The 26,822-nt window shown below is 46.0% G+C and overlaps 1 protein-coding gene and 1 pseudogene across 1 annotated transcript in view; one reads left to right on the forward strand and one right to left on the reverse strand.

The window, feature by feature from the left end:
• The window catches only part of MEI1 (meiotic double-stranded break formation protein 1), a 103,664-nt gene that overhangs the window by 8,853 nt on the left and 67,989 nt on the right, over nt 1–26,822 (forward strand). Inside the window, exons 4-11 of the mRNA XM_032138977.2 lie at nt 7,615–7,688; nt 9,655–9,760; nt 11,670–11,873; nt 17,174–17,304; nt 22,906–23,020; nt 23,762–23,878; nt 25,468–25,567; nt 25,692–25,826. Of these exons, the coding sequence (XP_031994868.1) occupies nt 7,615–7,688; nt 9,655–9,760; nt 11,670–11,873; nt 17,174–17,304; nt 22,906–23,020; nt 23,762–23,878; nt 25,468–25,567; nt 25,692–25,826 (982 nt within the window). The remainder of the gene's footprint in view (nt 1–7,614; nt 7,689–9,654; nt 9,761–11,669; nt 11,874–17,173; nt 17,305–22,905; nt 23,021–23,761; nt 23,879–25,467; nt 25,568–25,691; nt 25,827–26,822) is intronic.
• On the reverse strand, nt 15,261–15,349 carry LOC116459531 (U6atac minor spliceosomal RNA; annotated as a pseudogene).

The raw sequence follows: 26,822 nt of genomic DNA on the forward strand, positions 1-26,822 counted from the left end.
TACAGCCTTGCCATCTCTTTCTAGTGCTCATTATTGACAGAGCTTAATGAGGTTCAGCTAGCAAAGCAAAAATGTGATTTGCAGAGTCCAGTCAGTATTCCAAGGCAGATTACAGGGTGGGTTTTGGAGCTCAAAGACAATAGTGTAATAATTGGTTTGGTCCATTCCTTTGGCTACTTGGTGTCCAAACACCCTTCTCCACATATTTGAACTCCCATAGAACAAAAAAAAATCTTGTTTTTTTACCTAACAAGATGTAACTATCTTTCATTCATATACTTCATACAGACTAAGCCATTGTCAATTTGTCCCCAACATAAGGAGGTTAATAATTTATTTTTAAATTCAATCACAATCCTATATGAATATTCTGTTACCTAAAGACTAAATTTTAAAGCTAACCTCCACCAAAACGTGTACAAACAATACGGAAAAAAGGAGAGAGAAGAAAACAGTTAATATACAGAAATATATTACAATCTTCATTTTCATAACTGGTCACAAGGATATAGTTAATATTTATAATTTCCTTCTTAATGGTGTTTGTTCTATGTATCCTTTGCCTTCAACCAGAGTCTCAACTGGTCAGGGTTTTTACATGGTAGGGTGACTCACATCTTCATTCCTGAAAGGTCTGAATCTTTTTTTTTTTTTCCAAGCCAAACTGTGTCCAGCTTTATTAAAGATACTTTCCGTAAACAGTCATGGTATTTCAGGCAGGACATGGGCAGACAGTCGTTAACAGTACACAACAACTTTCAAACTCCCATCTTCAATGGACTACCAAAAATCGGAAAGCCACTGTAAAACCCAATGAAGTCTTCATCTGATGCTCTGAACAGGGAAAGTTTAGAGTGAGGGTTGACATTTCACATTTAGCATGTTGTTTAACAACTTTAAACAAGCCGACCCTGACTTTCAGGAAGTGAAATGAAAATGGCAGAATTTATCTGAAGATCCACAATCTAAAAATGGAGCCACTACTCTTTTGACAGGTGCCATCTCAGTGGCATCACTGGAAAGTCTAGATTGCCTGACACACTGGTAACCAATGACTAGAGGTCAGGTCCCAACAGATGTCTGGGTCTTAAGGGAGTTAAATCTATGCTGAAAGGTGGAGAGGGAGAAGAGGACATAAAAACGAATTTGTTTTTCCATACCACAAGGCTTTTGTGCCAAAGTGGCCACGTGTGTCAAAGTCAGGGAATCCCTCCTCCTGGGAGCCAAGAGGAAGTCTCTCAAAACTAGAAGGGAAAGATGTTTCCCCACATCAATCCAGCTGTGGAGACATTCTATTAGTGACATAGGCCCCTTCCCCAAAATATAACAGTGAAGTGTTCTGTGTGCTAACAACATAGCTTAAAAAAAATTCTGCATTTTTATAAAACTTGATAAAAAATAGCATTTCAAACTGTACAGTCACCAGAAGTACACAGTTATCAAAAATGTACACACTTCACTTGGCATCTCCAGCACCTTCGGCTTTCTGTGCCTGGTCTGTTTTGGCATCTCCATTTTCTGCAGGGTTATTCCCTTCCTTGCCAGCATCCACTTTTCCCTTTTTCCCTTTGGGGACCTTCTCTTCTTTGCAGGGGCCTTTTAAGGCTTGGGCTGTGGCTTTGGAGGAGCAGATTTTGCAGACAACCTTGTGGATCTTCTCTGTGGTTCGTCCTTCACCTTAGCTTTATCTCTTTTAGCATCCCCTTCAGCCTTTGTCTTGGGCATGGTGGCAGCAGCGACGGCAGTGGGATGTATGCGCTGTGCGCGGGATGCAGCGGCACACGGGCTTTGGTTGGTCCGGGGTTGTTCTCACCTCTTCTTCTTCTGAAAGTTCTGAATCTTTAGTGGCTCTTCCTTTTTTTTTGGTTGCTGATGTTTTTCATTAACTTTTACTATTGAATATGAGACTAGTACGAAGAGCCCCAGAGAATACCTGGTTCCACACATAGTCCTCCTTGCCATTATTGTTAGTGGCAACTGAGTTTCCCCTGGATATTGGGATCACTCATTCCAGGTGGTAGAATAATCCCTTATTTGCCTGTTGGTTGAATGACATGAGGCACTCAAAATGGCCAGATGATAGTCACAACTTCTAATTCAATGAAACCATTGTGTGACCTCTCATGGAAGCATTCTTTCCTTAGGAGCTAAGATCTTTAGCAGAGCCCAAAGTTGCAGGATAGGATATATGGGGGCTAAATTTATATGTACCCCCCACCCCCGGCAAATTTATATGTTGAAGCTCTAACTCTCAGAACCTCTGAATGTGAGTGCATTTGGGGATAGGGCCTTAAAAAAGTTGATTAAGCTAAAATGAGGCAATTAGGATGGACCCTAATCCAATCTGACTAGTATCCTTATAAGAAGAGGAAATTTGAACACACACAGAGAGACACCAGGGGTGTGTATGCACCAAGCAAAGACCATGTGAGGGCACAGTGAGAAGGTAGCCATCTGCAAGCCAGGAAGAGAGGCCTCAGAAGAAACCAAATCTGCTGGCACTTTGGTCTTGGGCTTTCAACCTAAAGAACTGTGAGAAAATAAATTTCTGTTGTTTAAGCCATCCAGTCTGTGGTATTTTATTATGGAGGCCCTAGTGAGCTATTATAGGATACAAAAATTCTGCAAGTGGGTTAGTAAGTGTAATAGGGAAATGACTCCCACTTTACCCCTTGATTCTCTGACCCATGTATTCTACTGTGGGTAAGACAGCACCTAATGTTGATCACTGCATCAAAATATATATCACATGTAAGATAGAACCCTATCCGTTCAGATGGTGTCTTTCAGATGGTGGAATAACTGAGTCTTCATAGGCCATTCCACATTCTGTTAGGTCAGGTGGTTCCAGGTGATAGAGTATGGGATAAGAGCAGTGAGTTTTATGGGTGTGAGCCCATTGCCTCACTTCTTTTGTGAAATGAGTTCCTTAATCCAAGTGATGTTGCGCAGAATACCATGATACTGAATAAGCCATTCTGTAAGCTTACAAAGGTGTTTTTGGCAGAAGTATTATGGTTTGGGAAGGCAAGTCTGTATTCAGAATACGTGTTTATTCCAGTGAGGACAAATCTCTGCCTCTCCATTTGCTGTTGGCAGGTTAGGCACTCAGTCATAGCAGTTATCAATTTAGCCTTGACAAGGGAAAGTCCGTGTTGTTGCGCCCAGCTCATAGCCTCCAGCTCTGCCACCATAGCCACCTTGTACATGGATCCACTGAATAAGCACTTGATGGCGAGGGAAAGAGGTGGATTAACATTCAAAAAATGTGCCATTTTGACTACCTGGTTACTGAGAATCTCTTCTGTAATAGATGTTCTTTAGGGAGCATTCACACAAGAGACAAGTGTCTTCCCACTTTATGCTCCCTCTGAAAGGCCCATCTTCTCCAGGCGTCATTGTTACCAATATTTCTTTTTTTTTCTTTTTTTTTTTTTTTTTGAGACGGAGTCTTGGTCTGTCGCCCAGGCTGGAGTGCAGTGGCCTGATCTTGGCTCACTGCAAGCTCCGCCTCCCAGGTTCATGCCATTCTCCTGCCCCAGCCTCCCGAGTAGCTGGGACTACAGGCACCTGCCATCATGCCTGGCTACCACACCTGGCTAATTTTCTGTATTTTTAGTAGAGACAGGGTTTCACCTTGTTAGCCAGGATGGTCTCGATCTCCTGACCTCGTGATCCGCCCGCCTCAGCCTCCCAAAGTGCTGGGTTTACAGGCGTGAGCCACCGTGCCCAGCCTTTTTTCTTTTTTTGAGACAGAGTTTTACTCTGTTGCTCAGGCTGGAATGTAGTGGCGCGATCTTGGCTCACTGCAACCTCCGCCTCCCGGGTTCAAGTGATTCTTCTGCCTCAGCCTCCTGAGTAGCTGGGATTACAGGTGCCTGCCACCAAGCACGGCCAATTTTTGTATTTTTAGTAGAGACACGGTTTCACCATTTTGGCCAGGATGGTTTTGATCTCTTGACCTCGTGATCTGCAGGGTAGCCAGGAACACCAGAAGTGCGGGCATGGCCCGTGAGCCGCCTGAATCCTCAGAAGATAGAAATCCATGTAAGATTTGCTTTCATACGTGATGCAAACAAGGTTGCACCAGGATCGTTACAGTCTGGGGCAGTGTGGCTTAAACAAGAGAGGCTGAATACATAGCTCCCATTCCAGTAAAACCTGGGTGTGTCTCCTCTCCTAATAAGGATTCTCATGAGGATGGAATTTCTGGATAGTGGGCAGGGAGAGGAAGTGGATGACTAATCTTCCTTAGAGCTTGTGGTCCTGCCTTGCCTTTCTTCTGTTTTTTGTTTGTTCATTTGTTTACTTTTTGAGACAGAGTCTCACTTTGTCGCCCAGGCTGGAGTGCATTGGCGTGATCTCCGCTCACTGCAACTTCCGCCGCCTGGGTTCAAGTGATTCTCCTGCCTCAGCCTCCTGAGTAGCCGAGATTACAGGTGTGCGCCACCACACCTGACTAATTTTTTTTTTTTTTTTTGGGATGGAGTCTTGCTCTGTCGCCCAGGCTGGAGTGCAGTGGCACGATCTCGGCTCACTGCAAGCTCTGCCTCCCGGGTTCACGCCATTCTCCTGCCTCAGCCTCTCAAGTAGCTGGGACTACAGGCACCCGCCATCATGCCTGGCTAATTTTTTTGTATTTTTACTAGAGATGGGGTTTCACCATGTTAGCCAGGATGATCTCGAACTCCTGACCTCGTGATCCGCGCATCTCGGCCTCCCAAAGTGCTGGGATTACAGGTGTGAGCCACCGCAACCGGCCAATTTTTGTATTTTTAGTAGAGATGGGGTTTCTTCATGTTGGCCAGGCCGGTTTCGAACTCCTGACCTCAAGTGATCCAGTCACCTTGGCCTCCCAAAGTGCTAGGATTACAGGTGTAAGCCACTGTGCCTGGCCCAGTTACCAATCTTTCAATTGTGTCTTTCTCAAGTCTGTGACCATCCAGCCAAAGAGTTAGCAGCTGCTCATAAGTCAATATGATCTGTATGTACTTCTGACCATCTCTCAGTCTAGTTAATGTAGACAATGTACCACTTGAAGTTCTGACCACCCGGGGGATTTTCCTTCATCATTTTCCTTCTAGGCCACCCTTGAATGGGTCTACAATCCTGCAGCCATCCACTTCTGGTTGGTATCAGCATGGCTTGCAGAACCATCAGACCTCAGGAACTTCACCCAGGTGGAAAGCACTAGAGGAAGAGTAAGGGTGAGGGCTGAAGGACTTGCTCCTTCCTCATGGTTCCTGTTTGCTTTCTGCCTGCTTCTTGTTTCTGTGCGTGTTAGCCTAGAATGCTTCTTGACCCTGCAGTGACAGAACCTTCCCACAGCAGCTGCTGAATTTAGTTCGTAGCTTTTCCAACCTTATAGAATCTCTCCTCAAAGCCACCAGCAGAAATGCCACAAATGATTGTAGAGAAGGGTGGGTTTGGAGCTGAGAGATAATGTTGTAATAATTGGCTATAAGAACTTGCCTATAGTTCTTTTTTTTTAGTATATATAAAGGAGCAAACTGAGGAAGGAAATAGTAGAGATAATATAAAATAGCAGTTTTCGGCCAGGTGCAGTGGCTCTCGCCTATAGTCCCTGGGAGGCCGAGGCGGGCGGATCACCTGAGGTTAGGAGTTTGAGACCAGCCTGGCCAACATGTAGAAACCCTGTCTCTACTAAAAGTACAAAAAATTAGCCAGGCATGGTGGCGGGTGCCTGTAATCCCAGCTACTCAGGAGGCTGAGGCAGGAGAATTACTTGAACCCAGGAGGCAGAGGTTGCAGTGAGGCGAGATCATGTCAGTGCACTCCAGCCTGGGCAACAAGAGTGAAATTCCGACTCAAAAAAAAAAAAGGCAGGTTTTTTTTTTTGTTTGTTTGTTTGTTTTTTTTTTGAGACGGAGTCTCACTGTGTTGCCCAGGCTGGAGTGCAGTGGGGCGATCTCGGCTCACTGCAAGCTCTCCCTCCTGGGTTCACGCCATTCTCCTGACTCAGCCTCCCGAGTAGCTGGGATTACAGGCACCCACCACCACGCCCGGCTAATTTTTTTGTATTTTTAGTAGAGACAGGGTTTCACCGTGTTAGCCAGGATGGTCTCGATCTCCTGACCTCGTGATCCGCCTGCCTTGGCCTCCCAAAGTGCTGGGATTACAGGCATGAGCCACTGCGCCTGGCCCAAAAGCAGTTTTCAAACCTGGCTTCACAATAGACTTACCTGGAGAACTTTAGAAATACACTAGAATTTTATATTTAGAAAAATATTTTAAAGTATAAAACATTCAAATATATTTAAGTATATTTAAATAGAAATAGATATGTGTGTGTGGAGCAATATATATATATATATATATTCACATTAAACAATATATTGGGCTTTTCCCTTAGACGTTCAGTTGGTCTGGGGTGGGACTTGGGTATTAGTTTTTTTTTTTTTTTTTTTTGAGACAGAGTCTCGCTCTGTCGCCCAGGCTGGAGTGCAGTGGCAGGATCTCGGCTCACTACAAGCTCCGCCCCCCGGGTTCATGCCATTCTCCTGCCTCAGCCTCCCGAGTAGCTGGGACCACAGACGCCCGCCACCATACCTGGCTAATTTTTTTTGTATTTTTAGCAGAGACGGGGTTTCACCGTGTTAGCCAGGATGGTCTCGATCTCTTGACCTCGTGATCTGCCCATCACGGGCTCCCAAAGTGCTGGGATTACAGGCATGAGCCACCGAGCCCGGCTGGGCATTAGAATTTTTTTAAAGCTTCCTAGGTGAGTCTAATGTGCAGCCTGAGTTGAGAACCACTGATATAAAACAAAGAAGGCCAGGCATGGTGACTCACACCTATAATCCCAGCACTTTGGGAGACAGGCAGGAGGATTGCTAAAGCCCAGGCATTTGAGATTACCCTGGGCAATACAGACCCTGTCTCTACAAAAAAAATTAAAAAATTAGCCAGGCATGGTGACATGTACCTGTAGTCCCAGCTGCTTGAGAGGCTGAGTGGGAGGATTGCTTGAGCCCAGGAGTTCAAGGCTGCAGTGAGCTATGATCACACCACTGCACTTTAGCCTGGATGACCCTGTCTCTAAACAAAGCAAAAGCAAAATCAAAAGAAAAAAAAAAACAGAAGCCAGAACTCCTTTAGTTTAGATGTGTACACATAGTTGTTTTTTTGTTTTGTTTTGTTTTGTTTTGTTTTGTTTTTGAGACAGTTTTTGCTCTCGTTGCCCATGCTGGAATGCAATGGCGCGATCTCGGCTCACCACAACCTCTGCCTCCCGGGTTCAAGCAATTCTCCTGCCTCAGCCTCCTGAGTAGCTGGGATTACAGGCATGCACCTCCATGCCCAGCTAATTTGGTTTTTCCAGTAGAGATGGGGTTTCTCAATGTTGGTCAGGCTGGTCTCAAATTCCTCACCTCAGGTGATCCGCCTGCCTTGGCCTCCCAAAGTTCTGGGATTATAGACGTGAGCCACTGCGCCTGGCCTGTGCACACATAGTTAAATGGAAGAAATAGAAAAGAATAATACCAATTAGCCCAGGCAAATCACTACCCTGCACTGATTGAGTAGAAGGGCCATGGAAGGTGGACTCTGGGTTGGGGGTGCCTCCTGGTTAGTAATACTATTGTGTCTGTTCAGTCCTTATTCAGCTCACAACGCAGCTGAAGCTGGAGCAGACCATCCGTTGCCTGCTGGATGAGTGCCACAAAGAGGTCAGTAAATAGCTATGGGTTCTTGAGGTCTCTCAGAATCCTCAGATGTCAGAGCTGGGTCAACCGTTCTTTGAATAAATGAGAGATTGAAGTCCAGGGAGGAAAAGGAGCTTTCCTGAGGTCACCGAATTGGTGGCAGAGTCAGAGCTAAGGCCTGGGTCCACTGATCCTGCTCCAGTGTTCTTTATAGCTTTCTTCTTTCCCCTTTCAATCTCCATGTTACCTCCATGCAATGAAGTGCCATCTTTCTGGCATAATCATCCCATGGTCCATTTTCTGTGACTTCCTAATTATAATACAGATTTCCTTGATGAATTTGTCAAGGAAATATGTTCTCTATGTCTTGTTTTGGTGGTTTTATCTAATTCTGAATTGTATACATTACTTAGTACTGAAGGTGTTTGGTTCTATCAGCTTACTTTGTACTGAAGGCGTTTGCTTCTATCTGAGGTAAGCATTGAGTGGATATGGTATGTTTAATCTGCTTTCTTCAGTGTAGTCAAAGAAATCAGTTAGCCATGCACGATGGCTCACACCTGTAATCCCAGCACTTTGGGAGGCTGAGGTGGGTGGATCACTTGAGGTCAGGAGTTCAAGATCAGCCTGGCCATTATGATGAAACCCCATCTCTACTAAAAATACAAAAAAATAGAAAAATTATCTGGGTGTGGTAGTGCATGCCTGTAATCCCAGCTACTGGGGAGGCTGAGGCAGGGGAATTGCATAAACTCAGGAGGTGGAGTTTGCAGTGAGCTGAGATCGTACCACTGCACACCAGCCTGGGTGACAAAGCAAGATTCCATCTAAAAAAAAGAAAATCAGTTAAAGAGCAGCTTTTGTGTTGTATTTAAGACTGAGGAATAATATCATAATAACTTTTTTTTTAATTTGCAGAAGGAAGACAAATGTTTATCTTGTTAAAACCATCAAGAGCAACATTTCATTATAAATTATATTTCAATTATATCATTATAGTTATTTTACATAAGATTAATATATCAGATTGAATTTATAATTATATATATCAGTGTTTATGATTATGATTAGATGATGCCACTTAACATTTATTGAGCACTTTCTATAGGGTAGGCATTGTATTAGGTGGTTTATATGTAGTATCTCATTCAGCCCTATCAACAACCCTATAAAGCTGTTACTATTATTATTTCCCACCAGAGTTAAGAATCTTGTGGTATGACTAGCTAGTCAATAAAAAAGGTAAAATATGGACTATTGACTCTCCCTGTAAAGCATGAAGCATAGTGCCTAGTATATAGAGAATGTTCAGTAATAGTAACTATAATAACTATGATAACAGTAATTTTTTTTTTTTTTTTTTGAGACGGAGTCTTTCACTGTTTCCCAGGCTGGAGTGCAGTGGCGCGATCTCGGCTCACTGCAAGCTCCGCCTCCCGGGTTCACGCCATTCTCCTGCCTCAGCCTCCTGAGTAGCTGGGACTACAGGCGCCTGCCACCACGCCCGGCTAATTTTTTGTACTTTTAGTAGAGACGGGGTTTCACTGTGCTAGCCAGGATGGTCTCGATCTCCTGACCTCATGATCCGCCCGCCTCAGCCTCCCAAAGTGCTAGGATTACAGCGTGAGCCACCACGCCTGGCCAACAATAATTTTTTTTTTTTACATCGAGTCAGTGTTCTGTCTTTATGACATTTCAAACTTTTGTTCTCCAACTTCTGGTTCTGTGGAGGCAAAATATGCAGATTTTAATTCAGTTTAACAAACATGCACTGAGCTAGGTACTGAGGACTCTGAGAAGACTCAGTCCCTTTCCTCTGGGAGTTCCCAGTCCAATGGAGGAGTTGGACACTAAGCTAAAAAAGCTGATTGCTGACTGTGGTGAGAGACACATGCAATACAGGCATCGGTGTGGGTAGGGCAAGATCAGTTTTGGTGGAAGATCCGTCCTGATCCTAACTGACAGAATGGAGCATATTCACTTTCTGTAGCTGTGTAACATGCCCTCCATGCGAGGCAGCCTGGCCACTCTGACCCTTCTTGGCAAGTTGGTGGATGCCATCCCTGCTCTGGCAGACGAGCTTGTAATGGAGCACGGTGAGTGACCTGTGGGAGGAGCTGCCACTACCCTTTTACCTGCTTTTATCATACTGCCATTTGGGTGCCCCATTCACTCTGTACACCTGGGAAGTCATTACTTTCCTGCTCTAGCCTTCAGTTTCCCCATCTGCAAAATGTATGTCGGTCAATTTGAAAAAGGTCAGTTTCTTGACTCTATTCTTGGACTATTTCCATTCATTCTTTTTTTTTTTTTTTTTTTTGAGACGGAGTCTTGCTCTTGTTGCCCAGGCTGGAGTGCAATGGCACAATCTCGACTCACTGCAACCTCCACCTCCCGGGTTCAAGTGATTCTCCTGCCTCAGCCTCCCGAGTAGCTGGGATTACAGGCATGTGCCACCACGCTGGACTAATTTTGTATTTTTAGTAGAGATGGGATTTCTGCATGTTGGCCAGGCTGGTCTCTATCTCCCAACCTCAGTTGATTCACCTGCCTCAGCCTCCCAAAGTGCTGGGATTACAGGCGTGAGCCACCACGCTGGCCTTCCATTCATTATTTATTTATTTATTTATTTATTTATTTATTTATTTTTTTCTGAGATGAGTCTCGCTCTGTCGCCCAGGCTGGAGTGCAGTGGCAGGATCTCGGCTCACTGAAAGCTCTGCCTCCCAGGTTCACGCCATTCTACTGCCTCAGCCTCCCGAGTAGCTGGGATTACAGGAGCCTGCCACCACGCCCGGCTAATTTTTTGTATTTTTAGTAGAGACGGGGTTTCACCATGGTAGCCAGGATGGTCTCAATCTCCTGACCTGGTGTTGGACCCACCTCAGCCTCCCAAAGTGCTGGGATTACACGTGTGAGCCACCGCGCCCGGCTCCATTCATTCTTTAACACAAATTAATTAAGTACCTACTATGAACCTTCCTTTTGGATGGAAGGAGGAATTCTGGAATACAGAAGCACTTTTTTCTATCAGTGAAATGCAAATAAATATCTCTCAGAGGATTTACCAAAGGGTAAATAACTTCTTTAAGTTGGTTTCCCCTTTTTAAAAAAATTAATAATAATAATAATAATTATTTTTTGAGACAGAGTCTGTTACCCAGGCTAGAGTGAAGTGGCATGATCTTGGCTTACTGCAGTCTCCGCCTGCCAGGTTCAAGTGATTTTCCTGCTTCAGCCTCCTGAGTAGCTGGGATTATAGGCGTCCACCACCACACCAGGCTAATTTTTGTATTTTTAGTAGAGGTGGGGTTTCGCCATGTTGGCCAGACTGGTCTCGAACTCCTGACTTCAAGTGATCTGCCCACCTCGGCCTCCCAAAGTGGTGGGATTACAGCCATGAGGCACCGTGCCCAGCCTAATTATTATTATTTTTTAGATACCAGATCTCACTATGTAGAACAGGTTGGTCTCAAACTGCTGGCCTCAAGTGATCCTCCCACCTTGGCCTCCCAAAGTGCTGAGATTACAGGAATGAGCCACCGCACCTGGCTTTTTTTTTCTTTTTGAGATGGAGTCTCGCTCTGTTGCCCAGGCTGGAGTGTGGTGGCATGATCTCAGCTCAGTGCAACCTCTGCCTCGTGGGTTCCAGCGATTCTTCTGCCTCAGCTTCCCAAGTAGCTGGGATTACAGGCTTGTGCCAGGATGCCCTGCTAATTTTTGTATTTTTAGTAGATGCTGGGTCTCGCGTTGTTGGCCAGGCTGGTCTCGAACTCCTGACCTCAGGTGATCCTTCCACCTTGGCCTTCCCAAGTGCTGAGATTACAGGTGTGAGCCACTGTGCCCAGTTTGGTTTTCCCTTTAGATTAAGCATGCAGAAAGCATTTATTGTGGGGGATTATAGGGACTTACCATTACTACCCCGTTAGGAATAATAGATTGGAGTTTCATATAGCAGTTGACATTGTGAGATTTCCCCTGGCTCCTTGGTTGTTTTCTGGACAGGCAACCTGATGGAGCATCTGTTGAGAGGCTTAGTATACCCCAGTGAGGGCATACAAGCTTCTGTCTGTTACCTTTATGGGAAGCTATACTCCTCACCAGTGGCAGCTGAGATGCTTTCAGGACACTTCCGGGAGAAGCTTTTCCCCCTCTTCCTTTCCATCCTGGATGGTGCCCAGACAAAGGAGCTGCAGATTAACTGCTTAGGTAAGACATGAGGCTGGAGAAAAAAGGGAGAATACGTTTTTGACATTTTGCTAGAAGACTTGAGATATTGAGTTCTCTAGTAGTGGGGAAGTTTGCTGTTTTGCAAAAGGTAGAAGCCACAAGGTTTGACAGATAAGAGGCACACAGTGTGAAAGATGCCTAGAGTTGGTATGACATCTTAAGAATGTTGCCTATGGAGGAAAATAGGAAGGAAAGTGGGACAGCAATTTTTTCTGCCTTTACTGCCTGCCCTGATGCATCCTGTATTTGCTGGCAAGTTAATCTTTACATTGTACAGCTCACATCCTGTCACTTTCTTAAGTCAGAAATTCTTCCATGGTTCCCTCTGTCCTCCAGGGTAAAGCCTAGGTGTCTTAGTGCATTTTACGCTGCTATAACAGACTAGGTAATTTATAATGAAAAACTTACTGGTTCAGAAATTTATTGGTTTGCAGTTCTGGAGCCTAGGAAGTCCGAGATCAAGAGGCTGGCAATTGGTGAATCCCCTCTTGCTCTGTCATCCCGTGATGGAGGGGCAAAGAGAGGGCAAGAGAAAAAGCTAGAGGGGACTGAACTTGTCCTTTTTTTTCTTTTTTCTTTTTTTTTTTTTTTTTGAGACAGAGCCTTGCTCTGTTGCCCAGCTTGAGTCCAGTGGCGTGTTCTCAGCTCACTGCAACCTCTACCTCCTGGGTTCAAGTGGTTCTTCTGCCTCAGCTTCCTGAGTAGCTGGGATTACAGGTGCCCGCCACGACATCTGGCCAAGTTTTATATTTTTAGTGGAAATGGGGTTTCACCATGTTGGCCAGGCTGGTCTCGAACTCCTGATTTCAGGTGATCCGCCCACCTCGCCCTCCTCAAGTGCTGGGATTAAAGGCGCAAGCCACTGCGCCTGGCCTGAACTTGTCCTTTTATGAGGAGCCCACTCTGATGATAACAAACCCACTCCCATGGTGATGGCATTAATTCATTTATGAGAGTCCAAACCCAAACCCCAAACTCATGACCCAAACACCACCCATAGGTCCCAGCTCCCAGTACCACTGCATCAGGGATTCAGTTTCCAACACATGAACTTTGGGGAACACATTCAAACCATGGCACTAGGTTTCTCTGCTTGTTACTTGAGGCTCTTTAGAAGCCCCAACATACCCTTTTTACGTCCTCTCCTGCTACTTTTTTACATAAATACATAAGATCTATCAACTGTTCTAAGCAGGGAGATTTCTTATTTTGGACAGAACAGATGGGCACTGTGATTGGTGCCTGGGTGAGGGCCTGTTCTCAGGTAGAAACTGTAGAGAAAAGCATAGTCTACGGGTGACAGCAGCTTCTTTTCAAAATTTGGATCAGGAGCTCTGTTATGAATGACCTAGCCATACATAGTGAGCATTCGTTCTATAACAGGCCCTGTGCTGGGCCCTGAGGTCACAGAGATGATCAAATCCAAGCTTTATCTTGGGGGAGCTCACAGGCCAGTGTGGAAGACACACATGAACAACAAGAGTCTAGTGTGATGAGTACCATCTTGGAGGTGCACAGTAGAGGGTGGGAGCAGAGGACAGGAGAAGCTTCCTAAAGGAAAGGATGCCTGGACTGAGTCCTAAATTGTGGGGAGAGGAGGAAGGCAGAAGCACGGGCCAGAGCACAAGGTATGAAGCAGCCTGTATCTGTGGTAACTTGCAGCAGGGCAGTATTGGAGTTAGTGCATATAGAACAAAAGGGTGCAAATACAGGCCCTAGGGTGAGGCCCTGGGTGGTCCTACAGCTCACCTAACCATAGCAGAGGGAAATCTCAACTGGTTATACTGGGAATTCCCACTTTTATTTTTTAAAATTTTTATTTACTTATTTATTTTGAGACAGGGTCTTGTTCTGTCACCCAGGCTGGAGTGCAGTGGTAGGATCACAGCTCACTGCATCCTTGACCTCCAGGGCTTAAATGATCTTCCCACCTCAGCCTACTGAGTAGCTGGGACCACAGCCTGCACTGCTATGCCTGGCTCAAATTTTTTTTTTTTTTCTTTTTTGACGGAGTCTTGCACTGTTGCCCAGGCTGGAGTGCAGTGGTGTGATCCCAGCTCACCGCAAGCTCCGCCTCCTGGGTTCATGCCATTCTCCTGCCTCAGTCTCCCGAGTAGCTGAGATTACAGGCGCCTGCCACTATGCCCGGCTAATTTTTTTTTTTTTTTTGAGACAGAGTCTCGCTCTGCCGGCCAGGCTGGAGTGCAATGGCATGATCTCCGCTCACTGCAAGCTCCGCCTCCCAGGTTCACGCCATTCTCCTGCCTCAGCCTCCTGAGTAGCTGGGACTACAGACGCTCGCCACGGCGCCTGGCTAATTTTATATATCTATATATATTTTTTTTTTAAGTAGAGACGGGGTTTCACCGTGTTAGCCAGGATGGTCTCGATCTCCTGACCTCGTGATCCGCCCACCTCGGCCTCCCAAAGTGCTGGAGAGATAGGGTTTCACCATGTTAGCCAGGACGGTCTCGATCTCTTGACCTCATGATCCGCCCGTCTCGGCCTCCCCAGGATATGCCCGCCTGGGCCTCCCAAAGTGCTGGGATTACAGGTGTTAGCCACCGCGCCCGTTCTTTTTTTTTTTGAGACGGAGTCTCGCTCTGTCGCCCAGGCTGGAGTGCAATGGCACGATCTCGGCTCACTGCAACCTCCGCCTACCAGGTTCAAGCAATTCTCTTGCCTCAGCCTCCTGAGTAGCTGGGACTACAGGCGTGTGCCACCACATCCGGCTATTTTTTTGTATTTTTAGCAGAGACGGGGTTTCACTGTGTTAGCCAGGACAGTCTCCATCTCCTGACCTCGTGATTTGCCCACGTTGGCCTCCCAAAGTGCTGGGATTACAGGTATGAGTCACCGTGCCCAGCCCATGCCTGGCTAATTAAAAAAAATTTTTTTGTAGAGTCTGGGTCTCATATTGCCCAGGCTTGTCTTGAACTTCTGGGCTCAAGAGATCCACGTGCCTTGGACTTCCAAAGTGCTGGGATTACAGGCATGAACCACCACACCCAGCCAGAATTCCCGTTTTTAAATGCTACCTTTTTTTTTTTTTTTTTTTTTTTGAGATGGAGTCTCGCTCTTTCACCATGCTGGAGTGCAGTGGCATGATCTCAGCTCACTGCAACCTCCGCCTCCCGGGTTCAAGTGATTCTCCAGCCACAGCCTCCCGAGTAGCTGGAACTACAGGCGTGTGCTACCATGCCCGGCTAATTTTTGTATTTTTAGTAGAGACGGGGTTTCACCATGTTGGCCAGGATGGTCTCTATCTCTTGACCTCCTGATCCGCCTGCATCGGCCTCCCAAAGTGTTGGGATTACAGGCGTGAGCCACCTCGGCCAGCCTTTTTTTTTTTTTTTTTAAATAATAAAAAAAAATTAACCCTATGCTTGTTTGTCAGACCCAAAGGCCTCTTTTATCGTGGTCAAGGGGAGTGCTAACCTTCTTTCAGACAACACTTTAAAGGTCACCTCTTCTCTAGAGCCTTTCCTTCCAACCCTCTCCCCTCAGCCAGGGATGTAGTCACATCCTTTGGACCCTTGAAGCGCTATGGGTCTTATATTCTGTCTTATATCATCTTATTCACTTACTTTACAACCCAATATCTTCATAAGTTCTTATTTTATTTAATTTAGTTATTTTTAAAGATGGTTCCTGTTCTACTGCCCAGACTGAAGTACAGTGGCATGTTCATAGCTCACTGCAGCCTCGAACTCCTGGCCTCAAGTGATCCTCCCACCTTAATCTCCCAAGTAGCTGGTGTTACAGGTGCATGCCACCTTGCCAGGCATTTTAATTTTTTTCTTTCTTTTTTTTTTTTTTTGTAGAGATGGGGTCCCACTATGCTCATAAGCTGTTTATGGTCTAACCCTTATTAACCTCTCAAGCCTCATCTTTCACTTCTCTATGTGTCCCCACCCTAACTCAGCCTTACTGAACCAAATGCATCTCCAGGAACACACCATGCTTTCCTGCCTTTATATACTCCTCTGCCCAGAAGTTGGCTTGCATCCAGCTTCTCATCTTTCAAGATTTGGTTCAAATATCTTCTTATAGAAGCCTTCCCTGGGTCCCTAGGCTAGATTAGATGATTCATTTGATTTCCCACGGTCCTCTGGGCTTTTTTCCACATTACTTAATTTTAATATTTAATGTTCTGACATGCATTTCTTTACTTGTTTGTTAAAGTATGTATTATTTGGAGCACTTTGGTGACTTACCATGAATCCCAGCATAAGTACCAGAATCCTTAACATAGCTTATGTGGTCTTTTGTGACTACTTCTCAAACGTAATTTCTGGACTTTTTTTTTCCCCCCAACCATTCTGGCTTTCTTTCATTTTCTAGAATGTTGTTCTCTGTACCTGGAATACTTCTCCCCACTTCACCTAGTTTTACCTACTTATCTTTCAGATTCAGCTTAAATGGTACTTGCTGATGGAAGGCTTTACTGATCTCCCGCACTGGGTTAAATCCTCATATACATTTTCATGTATTTGTGTATTTCTCATTTATATCATTTATCACAATTATAAGGGTCATTTGTCTGACTTGTTTTTTTTTTTCCAAGATAGAGTTTCACTCTGTCACCCAGGGTGGAGTGCAGTGACGCCATCTCAGTTCACTGCAACCTGTGCCTGCTGAGTTCAAGCGATTCTCCTGCCTCAGCCTCCTGAGTAGTTGGGACTACAGGCACGTGCTTCCATGCCAGGCTACTTTTCGTATTTTTTTACTAGAGACGGGGTTTCACCATGTTGGCCAGGCTGGTCTTGAACTCCTGACCTCAAGTGATACACCCGCCTTGGCCTCCCAAAGTGCTGGGATTACAGGTGTGAGCCACTACGCCTGGCCTTGTCTGACTTGTTTTTGTGTTTGTTTCTCCTGCAGGAGTGTATGCTCTCTTTGTTAGTCAAAAAATATTTATTGAGTTCCTGCTATGTGTCAGGAACTGTGCCTGGTGATGGATGATGTTATGTTGAAAAAACTCACATTATTCCTGCCCTCGTGAAACTTATAGTTGAGTGAGGCAGTCGGGCTATGTTTATCTTGCTTACTCTTGAATCCCTAGACCCTTAGGCCTAGCACTTAGTGGGCTCTCACTAGATATGTGTGGAAGAGAGCTGGGTGCAAAAAGCAAATTGGTGCTTAAGGATTCTAACCATTCTTCATATTTGTGGAGGGATGAAGAAGAAGTTTCTCTGGGGATGTCTGAGGGGCTATCTTGGGAGTACTTTGGTGCCTGTGTTCCTCTCGCCTTACTTCCCAATCCCTTTGTTTCCTAGGTTTGCTGAGGCAGCTGTTGAAGTATGATCTCTTTGTGTCCATGATCATGAACCAGGATGGACTGGGAGAAAGTGCTAAGAATATCGAAGGGTCATCAGGAGATACCTCACTGCCTTTGGTGCTCAAAAAGGTAGTTGTCTTGTGATTCCTGGTCTGTAGGTTCAATAACAAGGGGACCCAAGTGCTTCTTGGGCCTTGTCTTCATCTACCACTCCTATCTCAGATTTCCAAGTGTTTTCTTACTGGGCAAAATAATATACTGGCTGGGGGCGGTGGCTCATGTCTGTAGTCCCAGCATTTTGGGAGGCCTAGGTCGGTGGATTGCTTGAGCCCAGGAGTGCAAGACCAGCTTGGGCAACATGGCAAAACCCTGTCTCTATAAAAAATACAAAAAAGTTGGGCATGGTGGCTCACGCCTGTCATCCCAGCATTTTGGGAGGCCGAGGCTGGCGGATCACGAGGTCAAGAGATTGAGACCATCCTGGCCAGCACAGTGAAACCCTATCTCTACTAAAAATACAAAAATTAGCTGGGCGTGGTGGCACACGCCTGTAGTCCCAGCTACTCGGGAGGCTGAGGCAGGAGACTCCCTTGAATCTGGGAGGCGGAGGTTGCAGTGAGCCAAGACCGTGCCACTGCACTCCAGCCTGGTGACAGAACGAGACTCCATGTCAAAAAAAAAAAAACAAATTAGCTGGGCGTGGGTGTGGTGGTGTACACCTGTAATCCCATCTACTCAGGAGGCAGACGTGGGAGGATTGCTCAATCCCAGAAGGCGGAGATTTCAGTGAGCCATGATCATGCCACTGCACTCCAGCCTCGGTGATAGAAAGTAGGTTTCCTTTCATTTCTAAATTCTGTTTTTTTTTTTTTTTTTTAAGTGTCGAGGTCTTGCTGTATCCACTCAGGCTGGAATGTAGTGGCACAATCACAGCTCACTGCAGCCTCAACCTCCTGGGCTCAAGCGATGCTCTTGTCTCAGCTTCCTGAGTAGCTGAGACTACAGGTGTTCACCATGAGGCATGGCTAATTTTTAATTTTTTGTAGAAACAGAGATCTTTCTATGTTGCCTGGGCTGGTCTCAACTCCTAGGCTCAAGTAATTCTCCCACCTTGGCCTCCAAAGTGCTGGGATTGCAGGTGTGAGCCACTGCACCTAGCCTCAGTTGTAAATTATTGTTATTATTTTTTTTGAGATGGAGTCTCGCTGTTGCCCAGGCTGGTGTGCAGTGGCGTGATCTTGGCTCATTACAACCTCCGCCCCCCAGGCTCAAGCAATTCTCCTGCCTCAGCCTCCCCAGTAGTTGGGATTACAGCCGCCCAGTCACGATGCCTGGCTAATTTTTTGCATTTTTAGAAGAGATGGGGCTTCACCATGCTGGCCAGGCTGGTTTCGAACTCCTGACCTTGTGATCTGCCTGCCTCGGCCTCCCAAAATGCTGAGATTACAGGCATGAGCCCCCAAACCTGGCCGCAAATTCTTACCTCTGGACTTCCGCTTCACATTTTGGCTGCCTGAAAATGGAGAATACTTACAGCAATAGAAACAAAGTCACCTCAATTGCTTTAGGGATCAGCTTCTGAGCTTGGTACTGAGGACCTTCTCTATCTGGATATCCTTCAGCTTCACTTTCCTGTCTCTTCCACCCCACAACCCAGTGCTCCAGCCACATGCAGTCTTTCCCTGGTCCTGCATATGCTAGGTCATCCTGTCTCAATGCCTGTGCGGTTGCTCTTCCTCTGCCTATAGGGCATTTCTCCTCTCTGTATCTGCTGATCTGAGTCAGCCTTCAAGCCTGTAGGGCTCCCCTGTCACCCTGGCTCCTTTAGGCAGAATGTGACCCACTGTCACAGTGCTTACCTCATACCATATGGTGGTTGACTGGCTGGGAGCTCTTTCAGGGCAAAACCTGAGTCTGGCATCTTTCCCCAGTGCTCAGCACAGGGACTGGCAGAGCTGCAAACCCTCATGTGATAGCAGGTGTTGATTGCCCAAACTCTGGGGCTCTTTCTGCAGCAAGGAAGAGGAGGAGGAGCTCTGGTTAGAAGTTAGAAGGGAGGCCGGGTGCAGTGGCTCATGCCTGTAATCCCAGCACTTTGGGAGGCTGGGACGGGTGGATCACGAGGTCAGGAGTTCGAGACCAGCCTGGCCACCATGGTGAAACTGTCTCTACTAAAAATACAAAAATTAGCCAGGCGTGGTGGCACACACCTGTAATCCCAGCTATTCGGGAGGCTGAGGCAGGAGAATATAGCAAGAAAAGGTTTGTCCTGAGACTATAGCAAGAAAAGGAACTCACTTCTGAAGAAAATAGTTTAGTCCATTTCAGAGTTTAAATGTCAGTCATCAAGTGTAATGAGCTAGGATCAGGTTTCTGACTTAGGAATCATACACGTATTCCATAAGTTTTAGTGTGGTTTTAAGCTTAAAACTTAAAAGCAGTAACTTAAAAGCAGTTACTGTTGCCATTTTCAAACATAGGTACTTAAACAACAACAGGGAAACTAAAAATGTGTTATGAAGTCACAAAACTGAAGTGTAATGAAATTTAACCAATTAAACTTCAAAAAAGAATATTTATTTTAAACCAAGAATCATTGTTTTAATGGATACATATCATATTTCTTTGATTCTGAGATACATTTTTTCACATTTTAACAGCTCTGAAATTGGGAGACATTTTACCATCAATGGTGCATCATAGTTGAATTGGTAGCACTTTTTCTTTCTTAGTGGTACATAAAATAATGGCTCGCCTTACGTCAATAGCATCTTAAGATACAATATGTCATTTCTTTTATAAAAGAGAACAAGATAAAGGTTAATTTCTTTTTTTTTTTTTTTTTTTTTTTTGAGATGGAGTCTCGCTCTGTCGCCCAGGCTGGAGTGCAATGGCGTGATCTCGGCTCACTACAAGCTCCACCTCCCGGGTTCACGCCATTCTCCTGCCTCAGCCTCCCAAGTAGCTGGGACTACAGGTGCCCACCACCACACCCGGCTAATTTTTTTTATTTTTAGTAGAGACGGAGTTTGACTGTGTTAGCCAGGATTGTCTCGATCTCCTGACCTCGTGATCCGCCCGCCTCGGCCTCCCTAATTTCTAAACTCCTTTATATACTATCAGAAAATCTGGCTTTTTTTTTTTGCTTTTCCTGATATGTCTGACAAGTAGGAAGGCTGTTTATGTGTCCATTTGTAAGTCCAATATGGTTGAGATGGGGTTAAGCTTGCAGTCCTCAGATGTATCTTTACCAGACATTAGTAGTCTCATGTCTACTTGGTCCTTTTTCTTAAAAGCTGTAAAACCAGGTATGCCCTCCATTCTTCTGGTGATGTATATTCTGTTTGGCATTTTTCTCTCCCAAAATCAGCTTCTATGATACTTAAAATCTGTAGTTGCAGTTAACGCTTTTCTTGATTTCTGAAAGTGTTAGAGGCATCCCTAATAGCTATGGTGACCAGTAGGAGTTTGGATATTGTTCAGAGTGCAGTGGAAATTCACTGAGATGTTTGGAGTAGCAAATATGCCTGATCTAAAAATTCTGGTGGGGGAGGCATCACAGTTGTGGGAAGACTGCTAGATCTGGACTTGGCTGACCTGAGTTTGTGCCTTAGCTTTGCCACTTACCAGCTGTGTAGCCTAGAGTAAGTAACCTAACTTTGCTAAAGGTTCCCAAGACTACCCCCAGGTTTGATTATTTGCTGGGAGGACTCATAGGACTCAACGTATAGTCATACTCATAGCTACGATTTATGGCAGTGTAAGGAAAGCAGTATCAGCAAAAGGAAAGGTGCATGGGGCAAAGTCTGGTGGAACCAGCACAAGCTTCCAGAGTCCTCTCTCAGTGGAGTCACATGGGATGCACTTCTTAATTTCCCCAGGAATGCACTGTGACATGTGAAACCTTACCTACTGAGGAAGCTCATCAGAGTGTCAGCACCCCAGGTTTTTACAGGGGACTGGCTGTTCATGTAGGTATCCTCTGCTGAGCATGTACCAAAATTCCAGACTCCCAGAAGGAAAACTGGTATTCAGCATAAACTACAGTTGTCCCTCGTATACACGGGCACTTGGTTCCAGGACCGCCGGCATACACCCAGACCCACATATACTCAAGTCCTACAGTCAGCCCTGGCAAACTCCAGTAAGTTGGCCCTGTTCATATGCCAGTTTCGCATCTAGTGAATACTGCATTTTCCATCAGCGTTCAGTTGAAAAAAGGCCACGTATAAGTAGAACCACACAGTTCAAGCCTGTGTTGTTCAAGGGTCAACTGTTCATTGTACAAATAGTTTAGTCACAGTGAGCCACTCTCTCAGTTCCAGTAGGAACCCTCCTGAAATCCAAGTTCCCAAACCCAGCCAAGAGCCAGCCTTGCAGACAGGGTTTTCTAAGTATAATAGCCTCAGGCCTACTGTGTTAAATCTTTTCTGTGCACTCAGTAAATTGAGGTTTATAGTAGAACCTTTCCTTGTTATGTCACAGAATTGTTGCAAACATCAAAGCCAGATGAGGGCCAGCTGGGTGCAGTGGCTCATGCCTGTAATCCTAGCACTTAGGGAGGCCAAGGTGGGAGGATCACTTGAGTCCAGAATGGGCCATATACTGAGACCTTGTCTCTATAAAAAATTTTAAAACGAGCTGGGGCTGAGCATGGTGGCTCATGCCTGTAATCCTAGCACTTGGGGAGGCCAAGGCAGGTGGATTGCTTAAGCTCAGGAATTTGAGACCAGTCTGCGCAACATGGTGAAACCCTGTCTCTATAAAAATAAAAATAAAAATTAGCCAGGGTGGTGGTGCATGCCTGTAGTCCCAGCTAATTGTGGGGCTGAGGCAGGAGGATTGCTTATGCTAGAGAAGTTGAGGCTGCAGTGAGTCGTGTTCATACGGCTGCACTACAGCCTGGGTGATAAAGTGAGACCCTGTGTCAAAAAAAAAAAAATAGTAATAAGGCAAGGCACAGTGGCTCATGCCTATATTCCCAGCACTTTGGGAGGCCAAGGCAAGTGGATCACGAGGTCAGGAGTTCGAGACCAGCCTGGCCAATATGGTGAAACCCTGTTTCTACTAAAAATACAAAAATTAGCTGAGCGTGGTGGTGCACGCCTGTAGTCCCAGCTACTCGGGAGGCTGAGGCAGAAGAATCGCTTGAACCCAGAGAGGCGGAGGTTGCAGTGAGCCAAGATCATGCCACTGTACTCCAGCCTGGGTGACACAGCGAGACTCCGTCTCAAAAAAAAAAAAAAGGTACCAGGCATGGTAGCATGTGCCTGTAGTCCCTGCTACTCAGGAGGCTGAGATGAGAAGATCGCTGGCGACCTGGAGGCAGAGGTTGCAGTGAGCCATGACCCATGATCATGCCACTGCACTCCAGCCTGGGCAACAGAGTGAGACCTGTTTCATAAATAAATAAACCAAATGAAGACTTTGAAAGTACTTTTGTTAATGAAGGCTTGAGCCCTTATTGGTGATAACAGTTACAGTGTTCTTTGAGTGCCCCTGGTGGGTTTTACATTGTGTTCTTTCCTTATTTTTCTCACCTGCTGCTGTTCACAGACACCCCTTCCCATAATCCATAACTGCTCTCCTGAGCACCATCCTTGTGCCTGGTGCCATGTGGGACAGGAAGGATCAGAAATGAATTAGGCTATTTCCCTGAGGCACCTAGGCCAGTTTTTCTGGTCCTATTCGTGGTGTGACTGGGGTACTTTTTGCTGCCTGTTTCTCCAGCTTCTCCTCTCTAGAGATGAAACCCTGCAGGTGGCCAGTGCTCACTGTATAACTGCGGTGCTTGTCCACTCCCCAGCGAAGCATGCCCCAGCCTTCATCCACGCTGACATCCCAGGTAGGGGAACGCTTCTAACCTTCTCCTCCCTATACTAGAAGGATGGGGTGGTGACAGGTTCAATTGTGTATGACAGACCCTATGAACTATGTCTCATAACATCTGAATCCTATTGCTACAGATTTCTTGTATGACTTTGAGCAATTTGTTACTGATTTTTGTCATTTATTTGGTCACCTATGAATAAAAACCTAATGTGGGGTGGTGGAAAGACCTGTGGACCAGGTAGGCAACAGGAAACAATATTTTTCAAGGGACTGTTATGAGCAGGGACTGTTATGAGATGCATTGCAAATGTTACCACATTTAGGTCTTCATCTTCACTATTTTATAGATAAGGAAATTGAGGCTCAGAGAATGAAATAATTGGCAGGCCTAGTCATTGGCAGAGATGGGATAAAAAGTCAAGTCTCTCTGACTCTAAAATGTCTTTTTCCTTCATCCACGCCACTGCCCATTCTGAGAATTAGGAGACTTAATTTCCATTTCTACTTCTGCCACTAATAGTGCCTCTTCTCTGGGACTCAGTTTCCCCATCTGTTAAAAAGAAGAGGTTAAACCATAACCAAGGGCACTTTCCAGGTTTATTAGTGGATTGATGATCATGACTCATGGAGAGGATATGTGAACAGATGAAGTAGCAAGAGTAAGGTGCTGAATAAATCCAAGGCCTTAGCATCAGTTAAGGGATTGTGATCACATGGCTGTCATTTATTGTTTTCTCATCCTCTCCCTTGTCAGAGTTCCTCTTTGAGCATCTTTCTTCTTCCAGCGAAGTGCTCGTCTGGTCCAGCTATAACTGCTTGACACTCCTGGCAGAAGAGCCACTCTTTTTTTCCAAGTGCCACACGGTGTATGGTTGGTAGTAAGGGTCCTGTACGAGCTTTGGGTTGGGTGGACGGCAGTTTGCAGTTGGGTAGCAGCAGCAGTGTTGGGGGGCTAGTCTCCACCTTGGAGGGTAGCACTGAGTCTAGACATTTCATCAGCCCAAACTCATTACCAGATTTCATATGCAAGTATTGATATCCAAATGTTCTGCTGTTCACTGATTATCAGAAGTATATATGTTTAGACGCTTCAGCAAGGGAAGGACACTTCTCTTAGCCACTAAATGAATTCCTGTTGCATGTTAACAACAACTCTAAACAGTGTTACTCAAACTTAGATTTAGTTCTTTCCCATGCCCCAGGTATCTAACCATCCAGCTAGTCTTTAAGTTTTGCTAATTTATTCTTTCAAAGTTTCTTGAAACTGTCCTTCCTTGTCTGGGGCTTTTTTTTTTTTTTGAGATGGAGTCTCACCCTGTCACCCAGGCTGGAGTGCAATGGCGTGATCTTGGCTCACTGCCACCTCCGCCTCCTAGGTTCTAGCAATTCTCCTGCCTCAGCCTCCCGAGTAACTGGGATTACAGGCATGTGCCACCACACCCAGCTAATTTTTTGTATCTTTAGTAGAGATGGGGTTTTACCATGTTGTCCAAGCTGGTCTCGAACTCCTGACCTTGTGATCCACCCGCCTTGGCCTCCCAAAGTGCTGGATTACAGGCGTGAGCCACCACGCCGGGCAACTTTTTCTTTTTTTGAGACGGAGTCCTGCTCTGTCGCCCAGGCAGGAGTGCAATGGCACAATCTCGGCTCACGGCAACATCTGCCTCCCAGGATCAAGCAATTCTCTTGCCTCAGCCTCCTGGGTAGCTGGGATTAGAGGCGACTGCCACCACACCTGGCTAATTTTTTTGTATTTTTAGTAGAGACAGGGTCTCGCCATGTTGGCCAGGCTGGTCTCGAACTCCTGACCTCAGGTGATGTGCCTGCCTCGGCCTCCCAAAGTGCTGGGATTACAGGCGTGAGTGCACTGTCTGGGACTTATTATAACACATCTAGATTTTTAAAGTAGGCACAGTCATTCATTTTATATTCCTAGTTTATGCCAGGCACCAGGCTGGGACCTGGAGATTTAGAGATAACAAATAACATTGGTCTTTGCCCTCAGAAAGGGAGAGAGATGCAAAGGGAAATTTCATTGTGAGCTGATTAGAGCTCTGCTAGAGGGAAGCACAGGAGCTTTGGGGGCTCAGGGAAGGTTCACAGCTCTGAGTGGATCAGGGAAGGCTTTTTGGAGGAGTGGGGTTTTGACCCGATTCTCCAAGGAGGAACAGGAGTATGCCAAGTGGAGAAAATACGGCTTGGTCAGTAGGTGTTCACTGAAAACCTCAAGTGCCAGGGACTGTGCTATGGCTTGTAGTGGGAGTTGGGGAGATGAATCAGATGAGGGCCCGGCCTCAAAGATCTCACAGTCTGGTCCCAATAGCTCAATCTTGTCAGGGTCCCTCCAGGAGTGGCCTCCAACTGATACATGCTGTCCAGAGCCTGTCACCTCTCCTGCGTGGGCAGTGAAGGAACAAGAGAGCACTGATCCCTGGCCTCTGTCATGTCATCCTGTGGTAGGGATCGAGGCAGTGGTGAGGAGCCTGCAGGGAAGCCTGAAGATGAACAACATAGAGCTGCACAAGCAGGGCCTGCTGCTTTTCGCTGAAATCCTGACCCGGTGAGCAAAGTGGTGGAACATGAGGCTTGTAGGGGCCAGACTGCAGAAGGAAAAGTGGGCTTTCATTCCTGGTGGGGTCAGTGATAAGAGTTCACCTACTCATTTCTCATCTACCATTTCTCAGGCAGCCAGAGGAGATCAAGCTGTTCACAAGCTCAGCCATGTGCAGAGATGCTGGCCGTGCCCTCCAAGAAGCAGTCAGCAGCCCTGTGCTGGAGGTGGCTGCTGAGGCCTTGAAGGCCACTTCTGCTTTTCTGAGGTGAGAGACCCAGGCAGGCTGAACTTTCCATCCCTGAATGTACCTAAGGGCCTGTTGAGGCCAGGGCAGCTGATATTTAAGTATCCCTAGATTACTTATAATACCTAATATAGTTGGCCCTTCATAATTGTGGATTCCACATCCATGGATTCAACCAACCATGGATTGAAAATTTTTTTTTTTTTTTGGAGATGGAGTTTTGCTCTTGTTGCCTAGGCTGGAGTGCAATGGTGCGATCTCAGCTAACTACAGTCTCTGCCTCAGAGAGTCTCCTGCCTCAGCCTCCCAAGTAGCTGGGATTACAGGTATGTACCACCATGCCCAGCTAATTTTTGTATTATTATTAGAGATGGGGTTTCACCATGTTGGCCAGGCTGGTCTCGAACGCTTGACCTCAGGTGATTCACCTGTCTCAACCTCCCAAAGTGCTGGGATTACAGGTGTGAGCCACTGCACCCAGCTGAAAATTTTAAAGAATGGATGGTTGTGTCTGTGTAGAACACGTACAGACTTTTTTTCTTGTTATTATTCCCTAAACAATACAGTATACATTGGGCATGGTGGCTCATACCTGTAATCCCAGCACTTTTGGAGGCCAAGGTGGGTTGGATCACCTGAGCCCAGGAGTTCAAGACCAACCTGGGCAACATGACAGAACCTGTCTCTACTAATAATCCAAAAATTAGCCAGGCATGGTGGTGCACACCTATAGTCCCGGACTTGAAGGCTGAGGTGGGAGGATTGCTTGAACCTGGGAAGCAGAGGTTGCGGTGAGCTGAGATCACACCACTGCACTCCAGCCTGGGTGACAGAGTGAGACCTTGTGTCAAAAGGAAAAAGAAAAAAAAAAGAAACCCAGCCAGGCACAGTGGCTTATCCCTGTAATCCCAGCACTTTGGGAGACCAAGGCAGGCGGATCACTTGAGTCAGGAGTTCGAGACCAGCCTGGCCAATGTGGTAAAATCCCATCTCTACAAAAACTTACCTGGGCATGGT

The sequence above is a fragment of the Hylobates moloch genome, unplaced genomic scaffold (assembly GCF_009828535.3).
Source record: "Hylobates moloch isolate HMO894 unplaced genomic scaffold, HMol_V3 SCAFFOLD_19, whole genome shotgun sequence".
Classification (NCBI taxonomy): domain Eukaryota; kingdom Metazoa; phylum Chordata; class Mammalia; order Primates; family Hylobatidae; genus Hylobates; species Hylobates moloch.